The sequence below is a fragment of the Chanos chanos genome, chromosome 3 (assembly GCF_902362185.1).
Source record: "Chanos chanos chromosome 3, fChaCha1.1, whole genome shotgun sequence".
NCBI lineage: Eukaryota > Metazoa > Chordata > Actinopteri > Gonorynchiformes > Chanidae > Chanos > Chanos chanos.
In genome coordinates this window covers 28,599,775-28,620,000 of record NC_044497.1, presented here as the reverse complement: position 1 = coordinate 28,620,000, position 20,226 = coordinate 28,599,775, and the positions used below count along the sequence as shown (strand labels likewise).

General features: G+C 42.0%; 1 protein-coding gene across 1 annotated transcript in view; it reads left to right on the top strand.

The window, feature by feature from the left end:
- zbtb46 (zinc finger and BTB domain containing 46) overlaps positions 1-15,790 on the top strand; it is a 36,158-nt gene extending 20,368 nt beyond the window's left edge. Inside the window, exons 2-4 of the mRNA XM_030770010.1 lie at positions 1-17; positions 13,879-14,054; positions 15,359-15,790. The exon at positions 1-17 is cut by the window's left edge and continues 262 nt beyond it. Coding sequence (XP_030625870.1) covers positions 1-17; positions 13,879-14,054; positions 15,359-15,784 — 619 coding nt within the window. The 3' untranslated portion in view covers positions 15,785-15,790. The remainder of the gene's footprint in view (positions 18-13,878; positions 14,055-15,358) is intronic.
- Positions 15,791-20,226: the final 4,436 nt, after the last annotated feature.

Below are 20,226 nucleotides of genomic sequence, written 5' to 3'. Positions count from 1 at the left end.
AGGGCACTCCTTATCTCGTAAGTCCAACTGTTTAGCTCCTTATTACTCCCAAACGCTTCCACAGAACTCTGCACAACCCCGTGCTTCAGTAGAGGGTCCGTAGACCCAAACAGTGATCAGCCGACTCAGGTAGAGAACCTTCCCTTATTCCCGTAGAAGTCTGTGGACCCAACGGCGTGCGCTGGGCAGAACCTGAGAGCATCTCAGGCTGTGCTGACGCTCTTGGTTTCCTGTTGTGTCTCTCTGGGTATTTCCCAAACTCTCTTTCAAAGGTTTGAGATGTAAAACAAAATAGACTCTGTTGTTGTTAAACAGCATGAGTAAACTGAGACTACAGCACAGGTTGAGTTTGGGTTGAGTTTGAAAGTGGGGGTTTCTGAACATAGATACAGTTGGTTCGGCGCATTTTCGATCGAGTGCCAAATTTTCTGTGTGATCAATGCTGTGTGAGAAATACACTGTGAATATGTGGTATTAAAAGAGAAGAGTTGTTGTGGCTGTTGAAAGCTTTAATATTTTTGGGTTGTGTCACGTGTATGTCTGTGTTTATAAGTCAAACTCAAACGTTGACTCACATTACCTTCACACGTTACCTTCCCTCCTTTGTTTCTCTCCACAGTCTACAGATACTGTCTGCAAAAAGCAAGTAGCACTAGGTTAATAAAAGCTTTTAAATCATTAGACTAATTTTTCTGCTCTCTGCACACTTCATCAAGCTGTTTTAGGTGTGTGTGTGTGTGTGTGTGTGAGAGAGAGAGAGAGAGAGAGAGTGCATTTGCGTCCTCTCTCTCTGTTTTTTTTTTCTTTCTTTCCGCTTGCACTGACTGATAATTGTGTCTTTTGTCTGTTAAACTCTCAGTGTTTCTTTGTGGGAGGAGGAGGGGGGGGGGGAAGGAGACAGGAGTGTAAGGCTTAAATCCGCCATGCTCCTTAAGTGTTCCCTGGAGCCGGCTGCACAAGGCTGGGCCTTTGTCAGGGGCCTGGCTTTGTGACGGTTAGGGGAAAGTGGACTGGATTAAGACATAATGGGCACTCTGGAAGACGAAGCGCAGACGCTGTCACCCACGGCACCGAGCTCTGATATGACAGAGAAGACATGACATGAAGAAGGACAGAATGGTGTTTATCTAAACCATGATAAAAAAAAAAAAACCTTACATGAATACCCTCTGAGAAGACCTCTTAGGATTTTATTGCCTTCTCATTTCCGTTTGCAACAATTAAATATTCCATATAATCCTCGACCATCTGAGTGACTTGAGCGATCTGACTATAGTTAAGTAAATAAACAAACAAACAAATAAATAAATATAAAGATCTTTAAGTTTGCTTTTCAAGTGGCATTAACAAACAGTACCTAATTTACAGATCTTACGCATAGAGCTCTTTCTCATTAATGCTTAATGCAAGGGTCAAGGGGTCATCCTCCAAGAGTGTGTGTCCCTCTTAAATAAACACTGTTCCTTTGGCTTCACACAAATACGCTGGACCGCAGCCTCGTCCCGTTTGACGGATCAGCGGACCCCATCTCCAGTTCAGGCTTTATTTATTTAAATGCGTTGGGAAAGGCATTGATTTAATGGAAACCGAGGCAGTGGCAGGTCACTGACGTCATTTCGGGCTCCTGGGCTGCGCGTCGTTGAGCGAGCGTGGCCATTGGCCGGCCGGGGTCAGACCTGGGAGTGGGATTGCTTTAGGTATTTTTCTGCTGAAAAGTGATCTATGAGGTGTGACAGCAAACTGACAACCTGTCCACTCAACTGTCACCATTCCAGTCTCCAGAGAAAATGTGTGTAATCCTTTAGATTCACTGATATGCTCAGCTGCCTCTCGTCCAGTGGCCCTGTGTGCTACTTTTAAGGGACTTGGCTGAAAGGCTAAAAGACTGTTTTTTCTCTCTTTGGGTTTTACAGTAAAAGGGGGTGTAGTTAGGAATGAGGAAGGAAATAAACGGATAGCATTGAGTGTGTTTGTTTGTTTGTCTGTGTATGCGGTGTGTGTGTGTGTGTGCGTGTGTGTTGTTTATATGTGTTTGTGTGTGTGTGTGTGTGTGTGTGTGTGTGTGTGTGTGTGTGTGTGTGCGCGTGCGGTAAAGCTGGGTGCTGCTGCAGTAATTGCCTGAGATGGCTGGTTTGTGTCTCTATCAGTGTGCTGGCATAATGAGGCTGATCAGAGCTGTGCGTCTGCTTGGTTCAGTGGGGTTCATCTCATTCACACATAGTCAACTAAGGATGAATCTCAGACTGAGCTTAAACACTGCACACACTGTCTCTGGAAAATGACACAGAGAAAAGAGAAGAGTACACTTCTGTGACCTGTCCTGTGTGAGATGACTATACATGTGAATACTTTAAACATTGATGGAGCTATCCATACATAAAGGAACTACTCTAAAAAATATGCCATAGACTCATATGATTTTAGCCTAATAGCCTAATATACACTAATATGATGGGTTTTTTTGTTTTGTTTTGTTTTTGTTTTGTTTTATTGTTATGAGTTTCCCTCACAGTGCTGAAAGTTCTTCCTAAAACCTTTATTTGCACTTAAACAGTTGACCTGCTAGCAACATTTCATAGAGCAGGAAGCCATGTCCGTGTGTGGTGTTTGGGTGCGCGGCTCAAAACTGATTTGTTTCTCATGTTTGGTCATTCGTCACCTGAGTGTGAACCATCCACTCACATGCTCAAAGCCTCCAACTTTCACTGTTCAGAACCTATAGTCTGGACTCCGCTCCACTCCGTTCCCTAGGGGGTTCCAGAAGAGCAAGAGGATTAGGAGGGCCAATCAGCCAACTGAGAGAGACCTCCTCCAACCCACTGCTCCCTGTCCTCCCCCCTGGGTGTCCACTCATCACAGAGAGCCATGCCAACCTGCTGAGAAGTGCCTATACCCAAACACAGAACTGTTCCTCTGGCAGTCTGCCACTCCAAACACAGGGAGTGAGCACTCCTCTTCCAGGAGCGTCGTGTCACTAACCATTAATAATTTGCAGAGTTTACAAAAAAAAAAAATCTAAGTTTCTCCTCATCACTGGTCGCTTTTTAAAATGAGCGATTCCCACATACAGACGGTATTATCCTAGTCATTCTGAAGTTAATAAATGTGAGTTTTGGCATCACACTCTGCTGATGGAGTGCGTGAATGATTTTGTCACTCTGTGCTGTGAAGTTTCGGTTGTAATTCCTTATTGGAGTCAGTGATTTCTGAAGTGTGAAAGTAATCCATTGTGTCTCCCCTGTTTTCAAAAAACTGAATCTGTGTTGCCCCCTCTGGTCGGGACTTGAATTTTTTTTTTCTCCGTACAGTGCCCGTTTAACCACAGTCCGTAAAGCACACAGAGGAGATGAAAGTCTGTGTGTTCCATGATAAATGCAATAGAGGTTGATGGATATACCCTTTCTTAATCTTAATTGACAACTTTAAGTCAGTTCAACTCAGACTGGATAATGGGGTAATGGGAAACAGCTGAGGGGAAAAAAGAGGTTTGGAGAAGATATTTTACATTTGCTGCCCAGAACACTCTGTGTTAAATGCTCAGACAATGGTCTTTGGAATGAAATGTCAGCAAATAAAATGTTTTAGACTTTTTGCAAGCAATATTGTGTGAGTATTGGAAATTGAAAAAATGTAAATGAATGCTTTCCATACGGATGACTTCTGGTTAGTGCAGAACGTTTGAGGAAAAATCACACGTGTGTGTGTGTGTGATTTTTCCTAAACCACATATATGTATATGTATATATATATATAGAGAGAGAGAGAGAGTGTCTGAGAGAGAGAGCGAGAGAGATATTGTGTTTGTTTTATTTGATTTGAAATTGTCCTCCAGACATGGGCTAGATTGTTGCAGAGTGTAAGCACTGGATATACGGGGATGTGAAATTTCAGTCTCAGTCCCATTAAAACAGAGTGGGCTGGCAGCTGTCAGTGACATCCACACAGAGTGGTCCAGGTTTGTGTCATGGAACAGACTCAAACTCCGCTCCTGTGTAAGTTACTTAGAGAGAAGAACGTCATGTTCTCGGCATGTACCAGGACAGTTGTGACTGATAATGACCATTGGGTAACCTCTCACACACCTCTGGTATAATCACTGTCTGCCACCCCTCAGATTAGGTCATTTACCTAATCCTTATGTTGTTCCTGGAAAGATTTGAAATCCCTTTAAAAGTGTGTTTTCCACTCATTTAAGTGGAGTCAATTGTTTCAATTGTTCTAAGAAAGCTGAGGATTTTTAGGTCATTGAAAGAGATTGTCAGGTCTGGCAGTGTCACCAGTTGATCGCGTTAAGGGATCAGTGAGAAGTTAATGAACATCAGGCAAGCAGATCCTGATACCTGTACGGACCATGTCTCAAAGATTAAACGCTCGCTGATGCGCAAATGATGGTGATCAAGGAAGAGACGTCTTCAGTCTGCTTGCCTTCAATGGTCTTGTGTGTGTGTGTGTGTGTGTGTGTGTGGGTGGAAAGAGGACAAGAGACAGAATATGTGTGAAGAGAGAGAGAGAGAGGGAGTATGGGTGTATGTGTATGTGTGTTTGCTAATGATGGGAATGCAGGGTGTGGAGCAGAACGGTCCAGGAATCTGTGCATGGTTGTGTCTTACCAGAGCCTTTCTCCTCTGACCAAACTACACTAAACAACTATGTTCCCAGCAATACTCCTCCTCTGAAATCCTAAAGAAAAAAAAAAAAGAATCAATATTTTTAGGTCCTAGTATCACATGCATGTGCAAACACACGCGCGCGCACACACACACACATGCACGCACACACACACAGTGAGGGAATGACTCTGAGACATTTAGCATAAAAACAGTGGGCTCAGTGGTATGTTTAGGACTGAATGGGAGAAATCATTTTATTAATAGAACGGCTGTTCCCTGACACCACAACAAATCTACACATCACTTAAACTACAGCTTAACTATTCCACAACACTTTGTAATTTACCTTTTATTGGGGTTTTTGTTGTATAAAGAGACACACGCAAGCATAAGTGCAAATATGACACAGTTCAGTCACTCGAACCTAACACAGCGAAACAAAACAGAAAATAATAATGGTGAACCAGAGGAGAATCCATCCTTAAAATAAGCAAAAGTATGTGGACATGTTTATGATTATCCATATTAATTCTGCACCAAGAGGGGAAATAATAATCACTAATATACTAATTCTATCATTAGACAAAGTCAGGCCGTATTGTTGACACGTAGAGCAGCGAGGTTGACCAGCTTTCATTAAAGACATCGATTTGAGTTCTTAGTGTAAATATGATTCTCTCCATATTTCATAAACTAGGTCAATCCATTCATTTATGGTTGGTACATCTCTCTTAAGCCAGTTTCTGGTCATAGCCTTTTTTGCTCGCCGCTAATAACATTCTCAACAAGTATTTATCTCGCTTTGTACATTGAACATCTTCCAGATCACCAAGATACATTATTTTAAAATGAAAATTCATTTTCATCCTAAAAACTGTCTTTAATTTTCAAGCTGTGGCCTCCTTTTAAATTTTGAAGAGCAAAGTACAATTTAGAAATCATTTTTTGATAAGTGGCATCTTCGTAAGCTTTTTGAAAAATATCGAGAAACTCTCTACCCATTGTGACGTCATCCTTTAGAAATTTCTTGCCAATAAAATCTCTCATTTGTAAATACCTAAAATGATCCTGATTCTGTAAGTTAAAGTTGTCCTTCAGCTCCTGGAATTCAACAGAGTGCAATACACTGTAAGACGTTTTCCTGTCCAGTCAACAAAGCTCCTGGCATATTTACTGGGCATGAAGGCTGGGTTGCAGGTAAACCATTTAAAGGTTTCACCCCTGCCCTTCAGGTGGTGTCGTTTAATTAGATCATTCCATATCTTAAGGGAGCTAGTTATCCAGGGGTTGTTGTCCACAACACTTTGACTACAATTTAAGTACTCCACATCACATCAACTACAGCTTAACTACTCCACAATACGTCAGTTTTTCAGACTACAGTTTAACTACTTGACACCACTTACATTACAGCTTAAGTACTCCACATCACTGCACATAACTTACACTCCACAACTTTACCTACACTTTAACTACTCCACTTTAACTACAGCTTATCTACTCCACAACTTTACCTACACTTTAACTACAGCCAGTCAAACTCTCTCATCCAAACCTCACTTTAATTACAGCCAGTCAAACTCTCTCATCCAAACCTCACTTTAATTACAGCCAGTCAAACTCTCTCATCCAAACCTCACTTTAACTACAGCCAGTCAAACTCTCTCATCCAAACCTCACTTTAACTACAGCCAGTCAAACTCTCTCATCCAAACCTCACTTTAACTACAGCCAGTCAAACTCTCTCATCCAAACCTCACTTTAACTACAATCAGTCAAACTCTCTCATCCAAACCTCACTTTAACTACAATCAGTCAAACTCTCTCATCCAAACCTCACTTTAACTACAGCCAAACTCTCTCATCCAAACCTCACTTAACTACAGCCAGTCAAACTCTCTCATCCAAACCTCACTTTAACTACAGCCAGTCAAACTCTCTCATCCAAACCTCACTTTAGCTACAATCAGTCAAACTCTCTCATCCAAACCTCACTTTAGCTACAATCAGTCAAACTCTCTCATCCAAACCTCACTTTAACTACAGCCAGTCAAACTCTCTCATCCAAACCTCACTTTAACTACAGCCAGTCAAACTCTCTCATCCAAACCTCACTTTAACTACAGCCAGTCAAACTCTCTCATCCAAACCTCACTTTAACTACAGCCAGTCAAACTCTCTCATCCAAACCTCACTTAACTACAGCCAGCCAAACTCTCTCATCCAAACCTCACTTTAACTACAGCCAGTCAAACTCTCTCATCCAAACCTCACTTTAACTACAGCCAGTCCAACTCTCTCATCCAAACATCGCTCTGTTTCTGTGCAAACCCAAGCAGATCCAGTGGTGTTTGTGTGTAATAAGTGAGTGTCTATTCTGAGAATGTGTTAATTCAGCTTGTCAGTGATGATGTTGCTAAAGACAGTGGTTTGTCTGTGATGGTATAGTATTTACAGGAAGAGGAGTTCGGATCTGATCACCTTTTTCCTGTGCGCTGCTTTTCGTAGATTACCTACAACCCATCATTGATTCTCTTCTAGGATGGATTCTGCCAAACAAAATGTGGCATCTGTCATTTTAAAATGAGGAGAGGAGACATCTTCTGAAATCCGTCTGAAAACCCTTCACTATTTTTCACATACTCACAATCACACATGCACGGCACACCACTCACACACACAGACACATACACACTCTCACACGGTCGTCCCTTGCGTGCACACGTGGGTGGATGGAGAAGAAGGGCAGGAGCGAGAGAGAAAGAGAGAGAAACCAGAGAGAGAAAGAGAGAGAGAGGGAGGGAGAGAGAAGAAAACCCCTAACCCCGTTCCGTGCAAAAACACTCGCCTTATTCCCTTAGTTAATAGATAGTTTAGTCTTTTTTTTTGGAATGAAGTGCGTCTCTGTGCCCCCTTGCCCCCTCTCTCCTGGTGTGTGGAAGTAGCCAGATGGGTCCAGTGTACGTGGGTGAGACTCGTTTCCTGTGCTCCTCAGGGTTTGGCCTCTCCAACAACTACAACAGCAGCTCCACTCATCCAGGGGGCAAATTTGATAGCAAACAAGGGGCGTCTTCTCCTCCTCCTCCTCTTCTTCCTCCTCCTCCTCCTCCACCACCACCACCACCGCCTCCGCCTACGCCCTTGCCCTCCGCCGAAGCGCGGCTCCCGGGGGCCCTCAGTCTGATGCAGGCTGCGGGCACCTCAGAGAGGCTGGACGTGGAGGAGGGCCCCGAACCCTCGACCTCAGAGGTAAGTCTATCGCAGAGGATCTTTTTTACCCCTTTGCTCTTTACCACAGCATTGTGTTCGTTCACACTCTGCCTCTCTCTCTCTTTTCTTTTTGTTTTCTCACTCACTTTTCTCTCTCTCCTATTTGTGTCTTCCATGTCTCTTCATCCTGCAGTTTTCATTATTGTCTTAAATGGGAATTCAAGACATGACATTCACACCAGCAGCTGTCCTGTAGCTAGCTGAGAATCACTTTGTGAGCTTGGAAGGGGCGAGGTTAAGGGACAGAGAGAATCAATATCAGTGGACAATGGGGAAAGCGGGGTGGGGTTTTTGTCCTCTAATGTAGAGCCCAGGAAATTGCATTCGCCCTGTGTGTGCTGAAGTGGCATTTGGTTATGCTGGACCTCCCTCCAAAGAAACCGCGCTATCTCAGCGGACAGGCCATCTGTTTCATTAGTCCATAGAGTGTCGCTCTTTTACAAGGAGTTGGGAGGGGGGAGGGGGAAGGATATAGAGGGTGGAGTGCACTTACGTACAACCCCAGAGCAATGACGAACAAACAAAAGTGTGGCAGTGTCCCCTCCACCATGTCCCACAAGCAAACACTGGATATCACATTATGCCCCACGACAAAGAAAACTCTCTCTCTCTCTCTCTCTCTCTCTCTCTCTCTCTCTCTCTCTCTCTCTCTCTCTCTCTCTCTCCACCTGTTGTGCAGGCCAAAAGGAGGTCCAGGGTTAAATGTCTGAGACGGATTGGCAGACCACTCCATACATTAAGATTACAGATTATATCAGCTACATACAAGACATTCTCTGCTGTCATTTTGTCTGCTTGTTCTGTTTCTCTGGTATCAAAATATCTGTTGTTTAACTATTTCTTTTCTATTTCTTTCTTTTAAGGTCTTGTCCTCTTCATTTTCTTGTTCCTCCTTCTCTTGTTTGTGTGTGTGTGTGCGTGTGTGTGTGTGTGTGTGTGTGCGCACGTGAATGAATGCACAAATCTGGAGTGTATGTGTCACTTAAGAATACAGAACCTTCTTAAGGTTTGACGTTAGGCGGTTTGGAGTGTTCACAGTGTGTCTTGTGTTTCTAGGAGGACCTCCAAGATGCAGAAGATACGCAGAGCGACACTGCAGGTATGAGGGAACATAAATACAACTCCCCAACTCTGTGGCCTTTCACTCTTTTATCTGCTCCTCACTGCATGACTGCATGGCTGTTCTTTTTCTGATACATAAGCTTATCTCACAGCGTTAGTCCTAACATTCTCTCTCTCTCTCTCCCTCTCCCTCACACTCCCAGCACTGGAGTTTCTCCAGACTCCTGGAGAGGAGGATCAGATGGTAGAGGAGAAGCGTGGTGTGTCGGTGGCGGAGGTGCGTGCTGAAGGGCCGGTTTGGCCCCAGGAGCTGGCCTGTTCCCTGTGCAAGCAACTGTTTAGCAGCCTGTTCCAGCTGAGACAGCATGAGTACAACCACACTCTCTCACTCATGGCTTTGTCTCTGGACTGCCTAGAACAGCAGCAACAGCGACCTCTATTGGCCTCTCCGGCCGAACCGCAGCCAGCGCGCTTCCAGTGCTCCCAGTGTCCGGCCAGTTTCACCCTCAAATCCAATGCTGACCGCCATGAGAAGACCATCCACTTCAAACGCAAGCTGATGCAGTGCGTTTACTGTCTGAAGCACTTCCGCGACCGCACAGACCTTAACCGCCACCTTTCATCCGTGCACTCCAGCGAACGCGTGTACACCTGCCCCGCCTGCACACGGGCCTTCAGCACGCAGAAGAACCTGGCCACGCACGCCAAGATCTGCTGCCAATCAAACATCTCTGCCCCTGAGCAACTGTGGAACCTGCATTTACTCAAGGCTGATGCCCATAGCAACCACAGCCACGCCCATAACGAAGATCGATGACTTGCCTGTCCGTTTTTTCCTGTTTCTTCCTCCATCCCATTTCTGTTGTTTTTTTCTATCTCTTCATTGCTCTGATGAGAAGCCTTTTTGTTCTTCAGGCTTACTAAAACCTGAGGCAAAAGCACTGATTTGATATCTAACGTGTTTGTAATACCTGTAAGGATGTATGTATTCTTCAATAAAAAAAATATGTATTTAAAGGTTTTTATACAAATATATATGCATTAACTTTTCAGCTTTGGCTGTCATTAAGCACAATTGCTATGCAAAGAAGAAATGTCATGTTTATGATACCTTGTGCTTATGGATCTGTGTTTGTTTGAACAACACTGTCAGGCAATGTCTTTGAGGTGATTTGGTTTCGTACCAAGGAACTCTTCCATGTAGACACCAGTATGTCTTTCTGTCTGAGTGATTCTGTGTCACTCCACACTGATACTCTTAGGTCATGATGAGCAGTTGGTATGGGGTCTGTTTGTGCTCTTTATCAGGCACCGACTTATCATGCTTGTCACCAAAAAAAGAAAGAATCTGTGTCAATCGCACACCCTCACACAGCACTGCCACCTACAGGAAGTCAGTTTACCCCCCCCCCCCCCCCCCCCCCCCCCCCAGGCTCAGAGATGCAGAGGAAACGGGTGGAGGCCTGTGTGTGACTCCAGTGTCCTCTGCCTACATGAGAAGGCAGGGGCAACTGCTGGGGACTTGGGCAGATAGTTGTGGATAATTCATAACCCATGTTTTTGCTCTGTTCTCAGCTGATTATTGGGAAAGGAGGAGTGTTGAGGATATTGCACTAAAGACAGCACTGAACTGGATTTTTTGGTTCATTTCACCGTAGTAAAATAGACTTGTGAAATTAGACTAAATTCTTTTTTTTTTCTAAATGATTGCCACTTTTCTTTGCTTTCATGGCTTTACCAAGGGGATCTGTGTGGAAAAAACTCTGAACATAAGAGTAAGAGCAACATAAGTGTTCTTCCCAACAAAAACATCACTTTTTTCAGAGAAATGTTCGCTATATGGGTTTACTGTTTGTTTTTGCAAGTTCTAGTGAATTTCATAGATCTAAATTCTAGACAAATTAGATATTAAGATGTAAACTCCTAAAAAAAAGCCATATGTGGAAGTTTAGGACAAAGTTTTGCCATTTCCTGGAATGGCCATTTGTATCAAAGCAGATTTTGCATAGCAGCAATAATTAAAAATGGATTCCAATCACTTACAACTAGTTACAAATACACACACGATCCACTTTACTACAGGCAGCTCCCTTGGACCTGCACTCACTGGCCACTCCATACAATATACCTACCTTATAGTTAGACTATACATGTGTGCAGTTACCGACTGTAGCCTGTCTGTTGACAAGCGCAATTTGTCAGCTACTGTCTACCTCACTCATCAACACTTAGTGTCTGACCACAGCACTGGTTGACTTGGTATTATTGGGGTGGCAGGTCATTCTCAACACAACTGTGACACTGACATGGTAGTGGCATGGCAGTGGGTGTCATGCTGGTATGAGTGTATCAGAAAGAGCAACGTAGCTGGGGTTTTTACATACGTCAGTGTCACGGCTGGGTTGAGATTGGCCGCCATCCAAAAATACCCACCAAACAAGCGGTGTTGTGGTCAGAAACTGACTGTTGAAGAAGTGCCAGAGCATGACTAAACTGGCCATGGCAACAGATGGGCTGTAGTCTCTAACTGTCCACTAACAATGTGGATCTACAAGGCAGGTGTCTCTAATAAAGTGACCATGAGTGTAACTCCTCAGTAGAAAGGAAGAAATGCAGCTTGCTTGTTTTTTCATTCATTTTTAATAGCGCTACCTCTCTCCAAGATCGGATTATTACACAGCCATGTGTGCATCACAACAGTCGGAGTGACCAGCTGTGATATCGAGGGAAAGCAATGTCTGTGGGATAATTTCACGTTACCCCACAGACATGCACAGTAAGTTACTCCTAGCATTCGTCCTAAGCTTGTTACAGTTTGTATTTTTGGAAATAAGATTAATTGAAACCACGTCGGAAGTTGTCTGTGCCATGGTTTGCAGAGACGGAACAATCACGTATATGTCTGTGTGAATGGGGAAAGTATTCAGGCATTCTTAAAGAGAGAGACAAGGCCTCGTTGTGTTCTGTGAGATGGAAGGTGCTCTTTAAATCCACTGTGATACAACAGCCGCCCTGTAGGAAAATAGAAACCAGCTCTCCACTTCACTTTGGCCCATCCAGCTCCCGTGATGCTGGGCGGTGGGGTTTTCTCTAAGACAGAATGTGACATGCCAGTTCCAATTTTTGATGATTCTCTTGTGCTTGGCTGTCTGTTGGGTTTTGCATGAGTGAGGTTACGCCCGTCTGTTCGTGTCAAGACAGGGGCAAAATTGAATGTACGGTGCTTTTTTTTTTTTTTTTTTGAAAGGAACTCATTGCTTGAGCCACTATGCAAAAAGAGATAAAATATGAGAAACTTACACTTAAGTGAAAGTTTTGAACATCTTAGCACTTTTTCCTCAGGGGAAAAAATATTATAATTTATGTCCCTCCCTTGTGTATGTCTTCTGTTCCAAAAAAAAAAAAAAGAAGAATTCTGCTGAAGAGAAAACCTGATAGAATCCTTACAGAGTTGGATGCAGCAAACATAACTGTGTTCTGTTGCACTTGTTCTGTCTTTTCTGGTCTTATAGAACAGAGAGACGTAAAATTTAACACAATTGTTTTTCTACTTAATGTTCTTATTGATATAGATGTGTATTTTTGTGTAATAAAAACTGTAAATTTGTTTGTTTGTATCTTTGTAGTCAATAAACTTTCACGTGAAGCATCCGCAGAAATAGGCTCTGAAATTCATCCTTTATTCATTGCGGAATTCAAACGTAAACATGTTGTGTACTCTTATTTGGAAGGGAAATAAATCTTGAAAAAAATAATGAAATGAAAAATGTATAATAGTTCAAGTCCATTGAAAGGTTTCTAGAACTTGTTTGCCTCTACATCACTGTGGAATATTCTTTTCATTAGATTATGTGGGCAAGGTTTTTATCATCATTTCTGATTTTTTCCTTTGTATCACTCACATTTTGGTCATTTGTTTGTAGTTTGTTTGATCGTTTGACTGGCCGTTTGTTCGGTGACTGTTTTGAGACAATCAAAAAACAGAAGAAACCATAATGTCATTTACACTGATCTCTTCATTTTACACATTGTCAGCTGTTGTCAGCGTCCTGATCCGTGAAAGAGCATTAACGATGTCAGTATGTGATCTTAAGTCAGTACTCTTAATCAATCTTAGTCACTTTACGCTGTGGAAAGCCGATTTGATGTCTGTTTGACCTTGATGGGCTCATGCCCCCCTCTCTGTACCGGGTCAGACCGGTGATTAATGAGATTACAGGAACCCTAACAAGAAAAGAACAATCCACCTGCAGTCTGCTGACCTCATCCTTCTGCCTTTCTTATCTTCTCTCTTACTTCTCTGCAGCCTAAATTTACATTAATCACTTGATAATGTCATTGCTTGTCTGCTGAGGAGTCACAGGCTTCCCTCCTCTAGGTGCTTGTATGCTGAGTTTTTTAGTGTGCCAGCCAGTAGTTCCTGAATGCTTGTATGCTGACTTTTTAAGTGTGCCAGTCAGTAGTTCCTGAATGCTTGCTGCTGGTTGCCGGGGGAACCGTGTGCTTGTGCTGGGTTTGGGATGTCAGTTCAGAGGCAGATGGGTCGCGTTGACGTGGCCTATTTTGACTGTGCTCTTACATTAGAAAAAAAACAACCTGAGTGCACTTTTACACCCATCTGACAGTGGTCTGTCTGGAAAGAAAACTCTAATCCAACTCTCCTCAAAAAGGATGTCCTCACGCAGTTATAAAAGCGCTGCTTAACAAGAGAGCAATTACACATTACAAAATCTTTTGCAGTTTAGCCAGAGGAGCAAACCGGGAATGTGTTCTGCTAATAATTTCTAGCCTCTAGGCATTTGGGTTAGGAGGAGATCATCATTAGTTGATGATGTTCAAACTCGCAGTTTAAGTTGATCAGTACACGTCTGTGGGGAACTGTTCAACAATCTCATAATCTCTCTCCCTCTCCCCCTCTCTCTCTCTTTCTGTGCAGTGAATGACTTCACAGTGATCAGAAAGAAGTTTAAGTGTCCGTACTGCAGTTTCTCGGCTATGCACCAGTGTATCCTGAAGAGACACATGCGCTCACACACGGGCGAAAGGCCCTACCCCTGTGAGATCTGTGGAAAAAAGTTCACCCGCAGAGAACACATGAAGAGACACACTCTGGTGAGTATTGAACTGTACAATACTACATGAGGCCAGTAAGAGGCAGTAGAGAACATCCACTAACTGATAACATCCAAGAAATGGGGGCAGGATGTCAGCGCTATAAATGATAGAATTTATAAAATTATGATTCATAAAAATATATACAATTATACATTTTATAATAATTTATAATAAAAAAAAAAATATAATTTACAATTAATGAAAGAATGCTGAGATATATGAAATAACCACTTTCATAATTAAGATACTGTATTTTGAATAGCGTCTCAGTGTGTCATTTTGTGTTAATTTGATTAAAGTATAAAATATTTAACCAATGAAAAGTATTAAAAAGTTTAGTTTGTGACTAAATCTTGTAACTCCATTGGATCCCTCACTCAAGTGTAGAGGAATACGCAGTAGTAGTAGGCAGTTGTTCGGAGACAGTCTCTGGTTGTTTGCAATGCAAGGCGACAGAAATTACTGGTTGTTTGAATAAGTATAGCGTTTTCTTTATGCATGAAACACTAAGTCTAGAGAGGCTAATGTTTTATGTATTTGAGACCTGAGAAATGTGGGAGCGGAGAAGAGTGCAGGCTAAACACGGTAGGTTAGAGTACAGTTTAGTCTGGCATTTGCCGTCTAGCCATAGCCAGGCCTGTTCATAGCACCTAATCTTTTATAACAAGAGATTTTTGCCAAATGTATGCAACGACAGGAAGAGCCGAGCGAACACAGAGCTACAACAGACTTTGTCACCTGTAAGTTGATGATAACGTAATGCAATACAGTTACTGCCTCAGATGCGTCAGTTCTGATCTATGATGGACAAAACACGTATCTTGACATTCGCTGGTCAGGAACCTCGTAACTCCATTTGAGCGTGATTTTGATAAAATACTGATGATATAATGACATATGCAAGTATTTGACCATATATAAAGAGGCAACACCGACTCTGACGACGCGGTGTTCAATTATTTTAAAAACACAGGGTTATTTTCATTTCCTGAAGATTAACGGTTTTGGACATAAGAGGTTTCCGCCCCATAGCGACGATATAGTTTTGACAAATGGAGACACTCTATAATTAAAGTGAGTTGACAAACTTTTAAAATGATCCCCCCCCTGCCCTCCCCCAATATCGCCCATGCACACACACATGCACATACACATACACATATACATATGCATACTCATATATACATTCACATATATACATAGACATACACATGTACATTTACATAGACATACACATACAAACATGTGTGCTCTCTCTCTCCCTCTCTCTCTTTCTCTTTCTCTCTCCCTGTCTCTCTCAGGTACACAGTAAAGACAAGAAGTACGTGTGTAAGGTGTGCAGTCGGGTCTTCATGTCAGCCGCCAGCGTGGGCATCAAACATGGTTCCCGTCGCCATGGCGTCTGTGCGGAGTGTTCAGGCCGCGGCATGGCAGCCCTGCTGGACCAGAATGGCGACGGGCTAGAGGACGGCTCCCCTGAGGAAGAGCTTTACCCGGGAGAGCACCGTTACCCTGACGATGCCGCCGACGGTGACGGAGAGGAGGAGATGATGGGAGAGTCGGAGCTCCTGGCGGACGGAGAGGAGGACAGCAGGAAATGGAGGGCAGACTCAGGGATCTCCCAGCGGGACAAGGGCGGATTGGACAATGACAAAGAGGAGACTGACTCCACCCAGGAGGGCGACACCCGGGTGGGAAGCGAGAAGGACTTCACCTGGATCTCTTAGTCCACCTCACGGACGGAACCAGCCGTCCTTTTGACCGGTGTGTACAATCTCTCCAGAGAAAAAGAGTGGGGCCTGTGATGTGTGTGGGAGGAGCCACACACACACACACACACACACACACACACACGCAGAGCCCTGGGATGGAGGCAGGGCAGTCAGAAAAGGAGCTAAAAATCTCTTTAACCCTCGCTATTCGTCTTTCTGGCCCTGAACTATTTGCTATGTCTCCTTCTTTTTTCTCCAGAAAACCAGACGGGTTTTAGCCTTGCTGTTTTATATATAAATCTTTTTTTTTTCTGGACCAGAGAGACTTGAAAAGGGTTTTGGACATGAATTGGTAGAACGCTTCAACGGGTCAGAGAGAGAGAGAGAGACAGAGAGTTTAAACATAGTTACAGTGGTCTTGCCATGCGGTCAGGTCTTCAGATACGGGGCTGTGTTTTATCTAATGCAAAGCTGTCGGAGTGTGTGAGGGCTGGGCAGCTGATTGGCACACTGTTCTTCTGCAGAGTGAAACAGCCACACACGTGCACTTTAAACGTTGACTAGATTCCTATCAATGCCCTGGTCCGGTGGTTTACATTTTTATTCCAATTTACATATAGATGATTAATGGTGACCGCACCTACCTTTAAGGATATATCGATATGTCCTCATGACTGTTAAGTATGATTATTTGTGCAAACTTTTTGCGGATTCTAATGTAATGCCTTGTAATGTTTTCTTTTTTTTTCTCTGCCTCTTTAAAATAACATGTACATACAAACATGAACACAGATGAGTTAATGTGTTTGCAAAAGACAGAGAGAGAGAGAGTGAGAGAGAGAGGTGAACACTATGCAGGATGGTATCTTCCCAGTTCTCAACCTCTGCATCTTTTACATAGAGAGAGGACACAGGTTAAGAAAGAGAGAGAGTGTGAGTGTGTGTGTGTGTGTCAGGGTTCAGATGGGTAATGGACTGGGTAGGGAAACTCCTTATACAGTATTTTCCCATATCTCTGACATTCCATAATGCAGAAACTGATCAGGAACGGGCTTCAATTTACAGAGGATTACATGGTCATTCCACTGTGTGCATGTGTGTTTCAATGTATGGACGTCAGCCAACTCTGTGTGTGTGTGTGTGTGTGTGTGTATGTGTGTGTGTGTGTGTGTGTGTAGACATATATGGTTCTTATCAAGGAGGGACAATTAAAAATACGACTATAGCTTCCACCTTATGAAGCCTGCTTTCATTAACTATTTAAATCTTAATATCTGACTCATTTTATGCTAATTTTGTTGTTGGTCTTAATGTATGCTACAGTTCCTAACAACGTTTTACACTGAAGTTAACTCACTTTGAGGGGTTTAACCTTTAGAGACTCCAGGCTTTCTGTAAATGCATGTAACTGTTTTATTTTTAATATATCAGTACATGTCTGTTTCCTCATGGAACATGCCATTTTTCTTTCTTTCTCTTTTTCTTTCTTTCTTTCTTTGATAGAAAAGAAAACAAAACATTTTGGGGGGAAATGGGGAAAGTCTGTTTGATCTAAATAATAATATGATTTTAATTTTTTTTCTTCATTTGAAGCGTTATTTATTAGGTTTTTTTGTTGTGGAGTTACTGTTCTATTTAGGCATTCCCTCCTGTACTTAGCAAGCACAAACCGTGTGTGTGTCTGATTTAGTGTGTAAGTCTGCTTGTGTGTGTGTGTGTGTGTGTGTGTGTGTGTGTGTGTGTGTGTGTGTGTGTGTGCGTACACACGCATGACTTCCATGCTTAAATTCAGTTGAAGTGTACATGGTAATCTCTCTTATTCTGGAGTGTTTCTCAGTCTGTGCCAGGATATTTGAAAACAGGGGTGTCATGATCTTTGTCTTATTATGATTAACAAAATGTAATTATGAATCATTATTATTGATATTGTTATTGATATTATTATGATTACGATTATGACTATTACTATTAAGTGCTGGATGCTAAGCTTTATTACGTGTTTAATTTTGATATTTTCTTTCTTGTAAAAGAGAAAAAAAAAGCTCATCTATTTTGCCTTGTTGTTGACTGCAAGCCATGTGGCTTCTCAGAAACAGATATGTTTGTGCCAGTTCATGCTTCTTTTTTTGTTTGTTTGTTTGTCTGTTTCTTTGTTTTGATATTCTAAATTGTATTTTGATTTTACAGAGGAAGAAAAAAATCGGAGTGGCTAACTTATTGGTTAGATGTTATTTGATGGGTATGTTTAGCACATGCTTCTGTATTTTTAACGTACACTAAATGATTAATATTATACCAAAAACAATCTAGTATACTCTGTATACATTTAAGTGCTTTTGTTTTGACAAGTTGGTGTGCAGGTGCAAAGCTTTCCATTATTGATGATTCGTTTTTTTGGGGGGGGTGTTATTTTCCTTTTTTTGGCCACTAATTTGAGAATGCACGAATCATGTATAACGTGTTTAATTATGAAAGACCTTTTCGGATTACAGTGAGTTTTTGGGCTTTTTTTTTTTTTTTTTTGGCAGAGTGGGATGGGGGGGTGGGGGGTTGAGCTTTAATTCTGTCTTGGTGACGTTGTGTCTCCATGATGTGCTCTACTGTATATGGCTACAGAGGAAAAGGACCTGGCATTGTTTTGATAATGGGGAAATAATAAGGCAGTGTATTCTGCAGTGAGAGTGTGTGTTTGTGTGTGTGTGCGTGTGTGTGTAAAGCTCTGGACTTCATTTCCCATCGCGACAAGTGGACTTGCATGACTTCAAACTGCCTCCATAGTTTCCGACACTTTTCCTTTGTTTGGTTTGCTTAATTTATTTATTTTGTATGTTTTAATAAAGTGTAATCTGTGGGGATATGAAAGGGACGTCATACTTCAGAGATTTCTACTTACAGATGACAGTTTTTTCGGGGATCAGCACTCTTTTGGGGAAATGCAGTATTTGTTTATCAACTGGTGCTTAAGCAAGTCTGATCAAGTACAATAGCATAAAAGCATTCATCTCCACTCCTGTGCTTCTGACTTACCGCCTTCATATACCACTGATCCTTATGCTGGCTTTCCAATGAGGAAGTCCTCTCCATCCACTGCCCTTCTGTATGACGTGCCTCTGTGTGTTTCACTGAAATACCTGTTCAGTATGTGCCTCACAATATCTGTGTGCTTATAGGAGAGGGGAAGAGAGAGAGAGAGAGTGTGTGTGTGTGTGTGTGTGTGTGTGTGTGTGTGTATGTAGAAGAAAGGTATCTCAATGGAGGCATATCCTACTGTTTCATGCAGTTAGGGGACAAATCAGGTGTAGTTTGTTGCAGAGATCTGATAATGTTGTATATTTTTTGTTTTGTGCTGTTTTATACTTGATTTGTGTCTTTCCTGATCATGATTCCATGATGACCTGTCCTTGTCCTAATCATACCAAAGCTCTGGTTCAGGATCTCCTCATACTCGCTATGTTTTTACAAGTTACATACACAATAAAACAACAAAAACAAACAAACAAAAACAAACAAACAAACACAACTGGAACCATTTGTTATGTTGCAAACAGTGAGAGTGAAATCTGAAACATAATCACATTAATACACTTTATTCCTGACTGAACATTTTCAGGCCAATCATACGTGGAAATGATGAAGCCATAAGTGGGGACTATATTTAAAATTTTCATGTTTTATTTTAATCGTGTTCTTTTTTTGTAAGAGTGCCGTGTGTATTCCGTATATATTCTTAATTATATACTAGAATTATATATAAATATATATCTATATATATGTATATTATTTATTGTTTCCAACATGTTTCAAGTTGCAGTATATTGAAAAGGACTGTACTTGAAACAGACTTTTGTTTGCTAAGAATATTGCTGACTATGATACTGACCGTATGCTCATAAATTTGTGTTTGTAATGAAGAGGTGTTTAATAGTGGAGAAAAAAACAGAAGAGTTTATTCATGCTAAGTTGTGTTGGGGGTGGGGTTGGGCAGGGAGATGAATTCTTTTGTGCTTCTTTTCTGTCCGTTCACCTTTTCTTAGAGAAAAACACTCATCCCCAGCCAAAGTGGGAGGTTGCCTTGGCCTCTTTTTAACTACATGATTAGTGGAACTAGCTTGATTATTATATGCTAAAATCAATCCTTTTCAATAAATTTGGACATTGCTGCTGAAAATAATCATGAGGTGTCTTTGTCTTGCGAGCCAAATTTCGTCATAGATCTTTATTTGTCGTAGATCCTTCCATTACACAGGCTGCAGTGTCACAGGACAACCAGAGGGTGGAGCTCTTTCTCTAGTTCACTTCTCCATAAACATCTTATTACTTATTCACATGTATTTTCACACAGTTGAATATCATTTCACATACCGTTTTACATATTGGTATGTTCTTGTGACCTCGTGCCATCATAAAATAATTAATAAAAATAATGATGTAGGGGTTTTTTTAAATATCAAATTGAA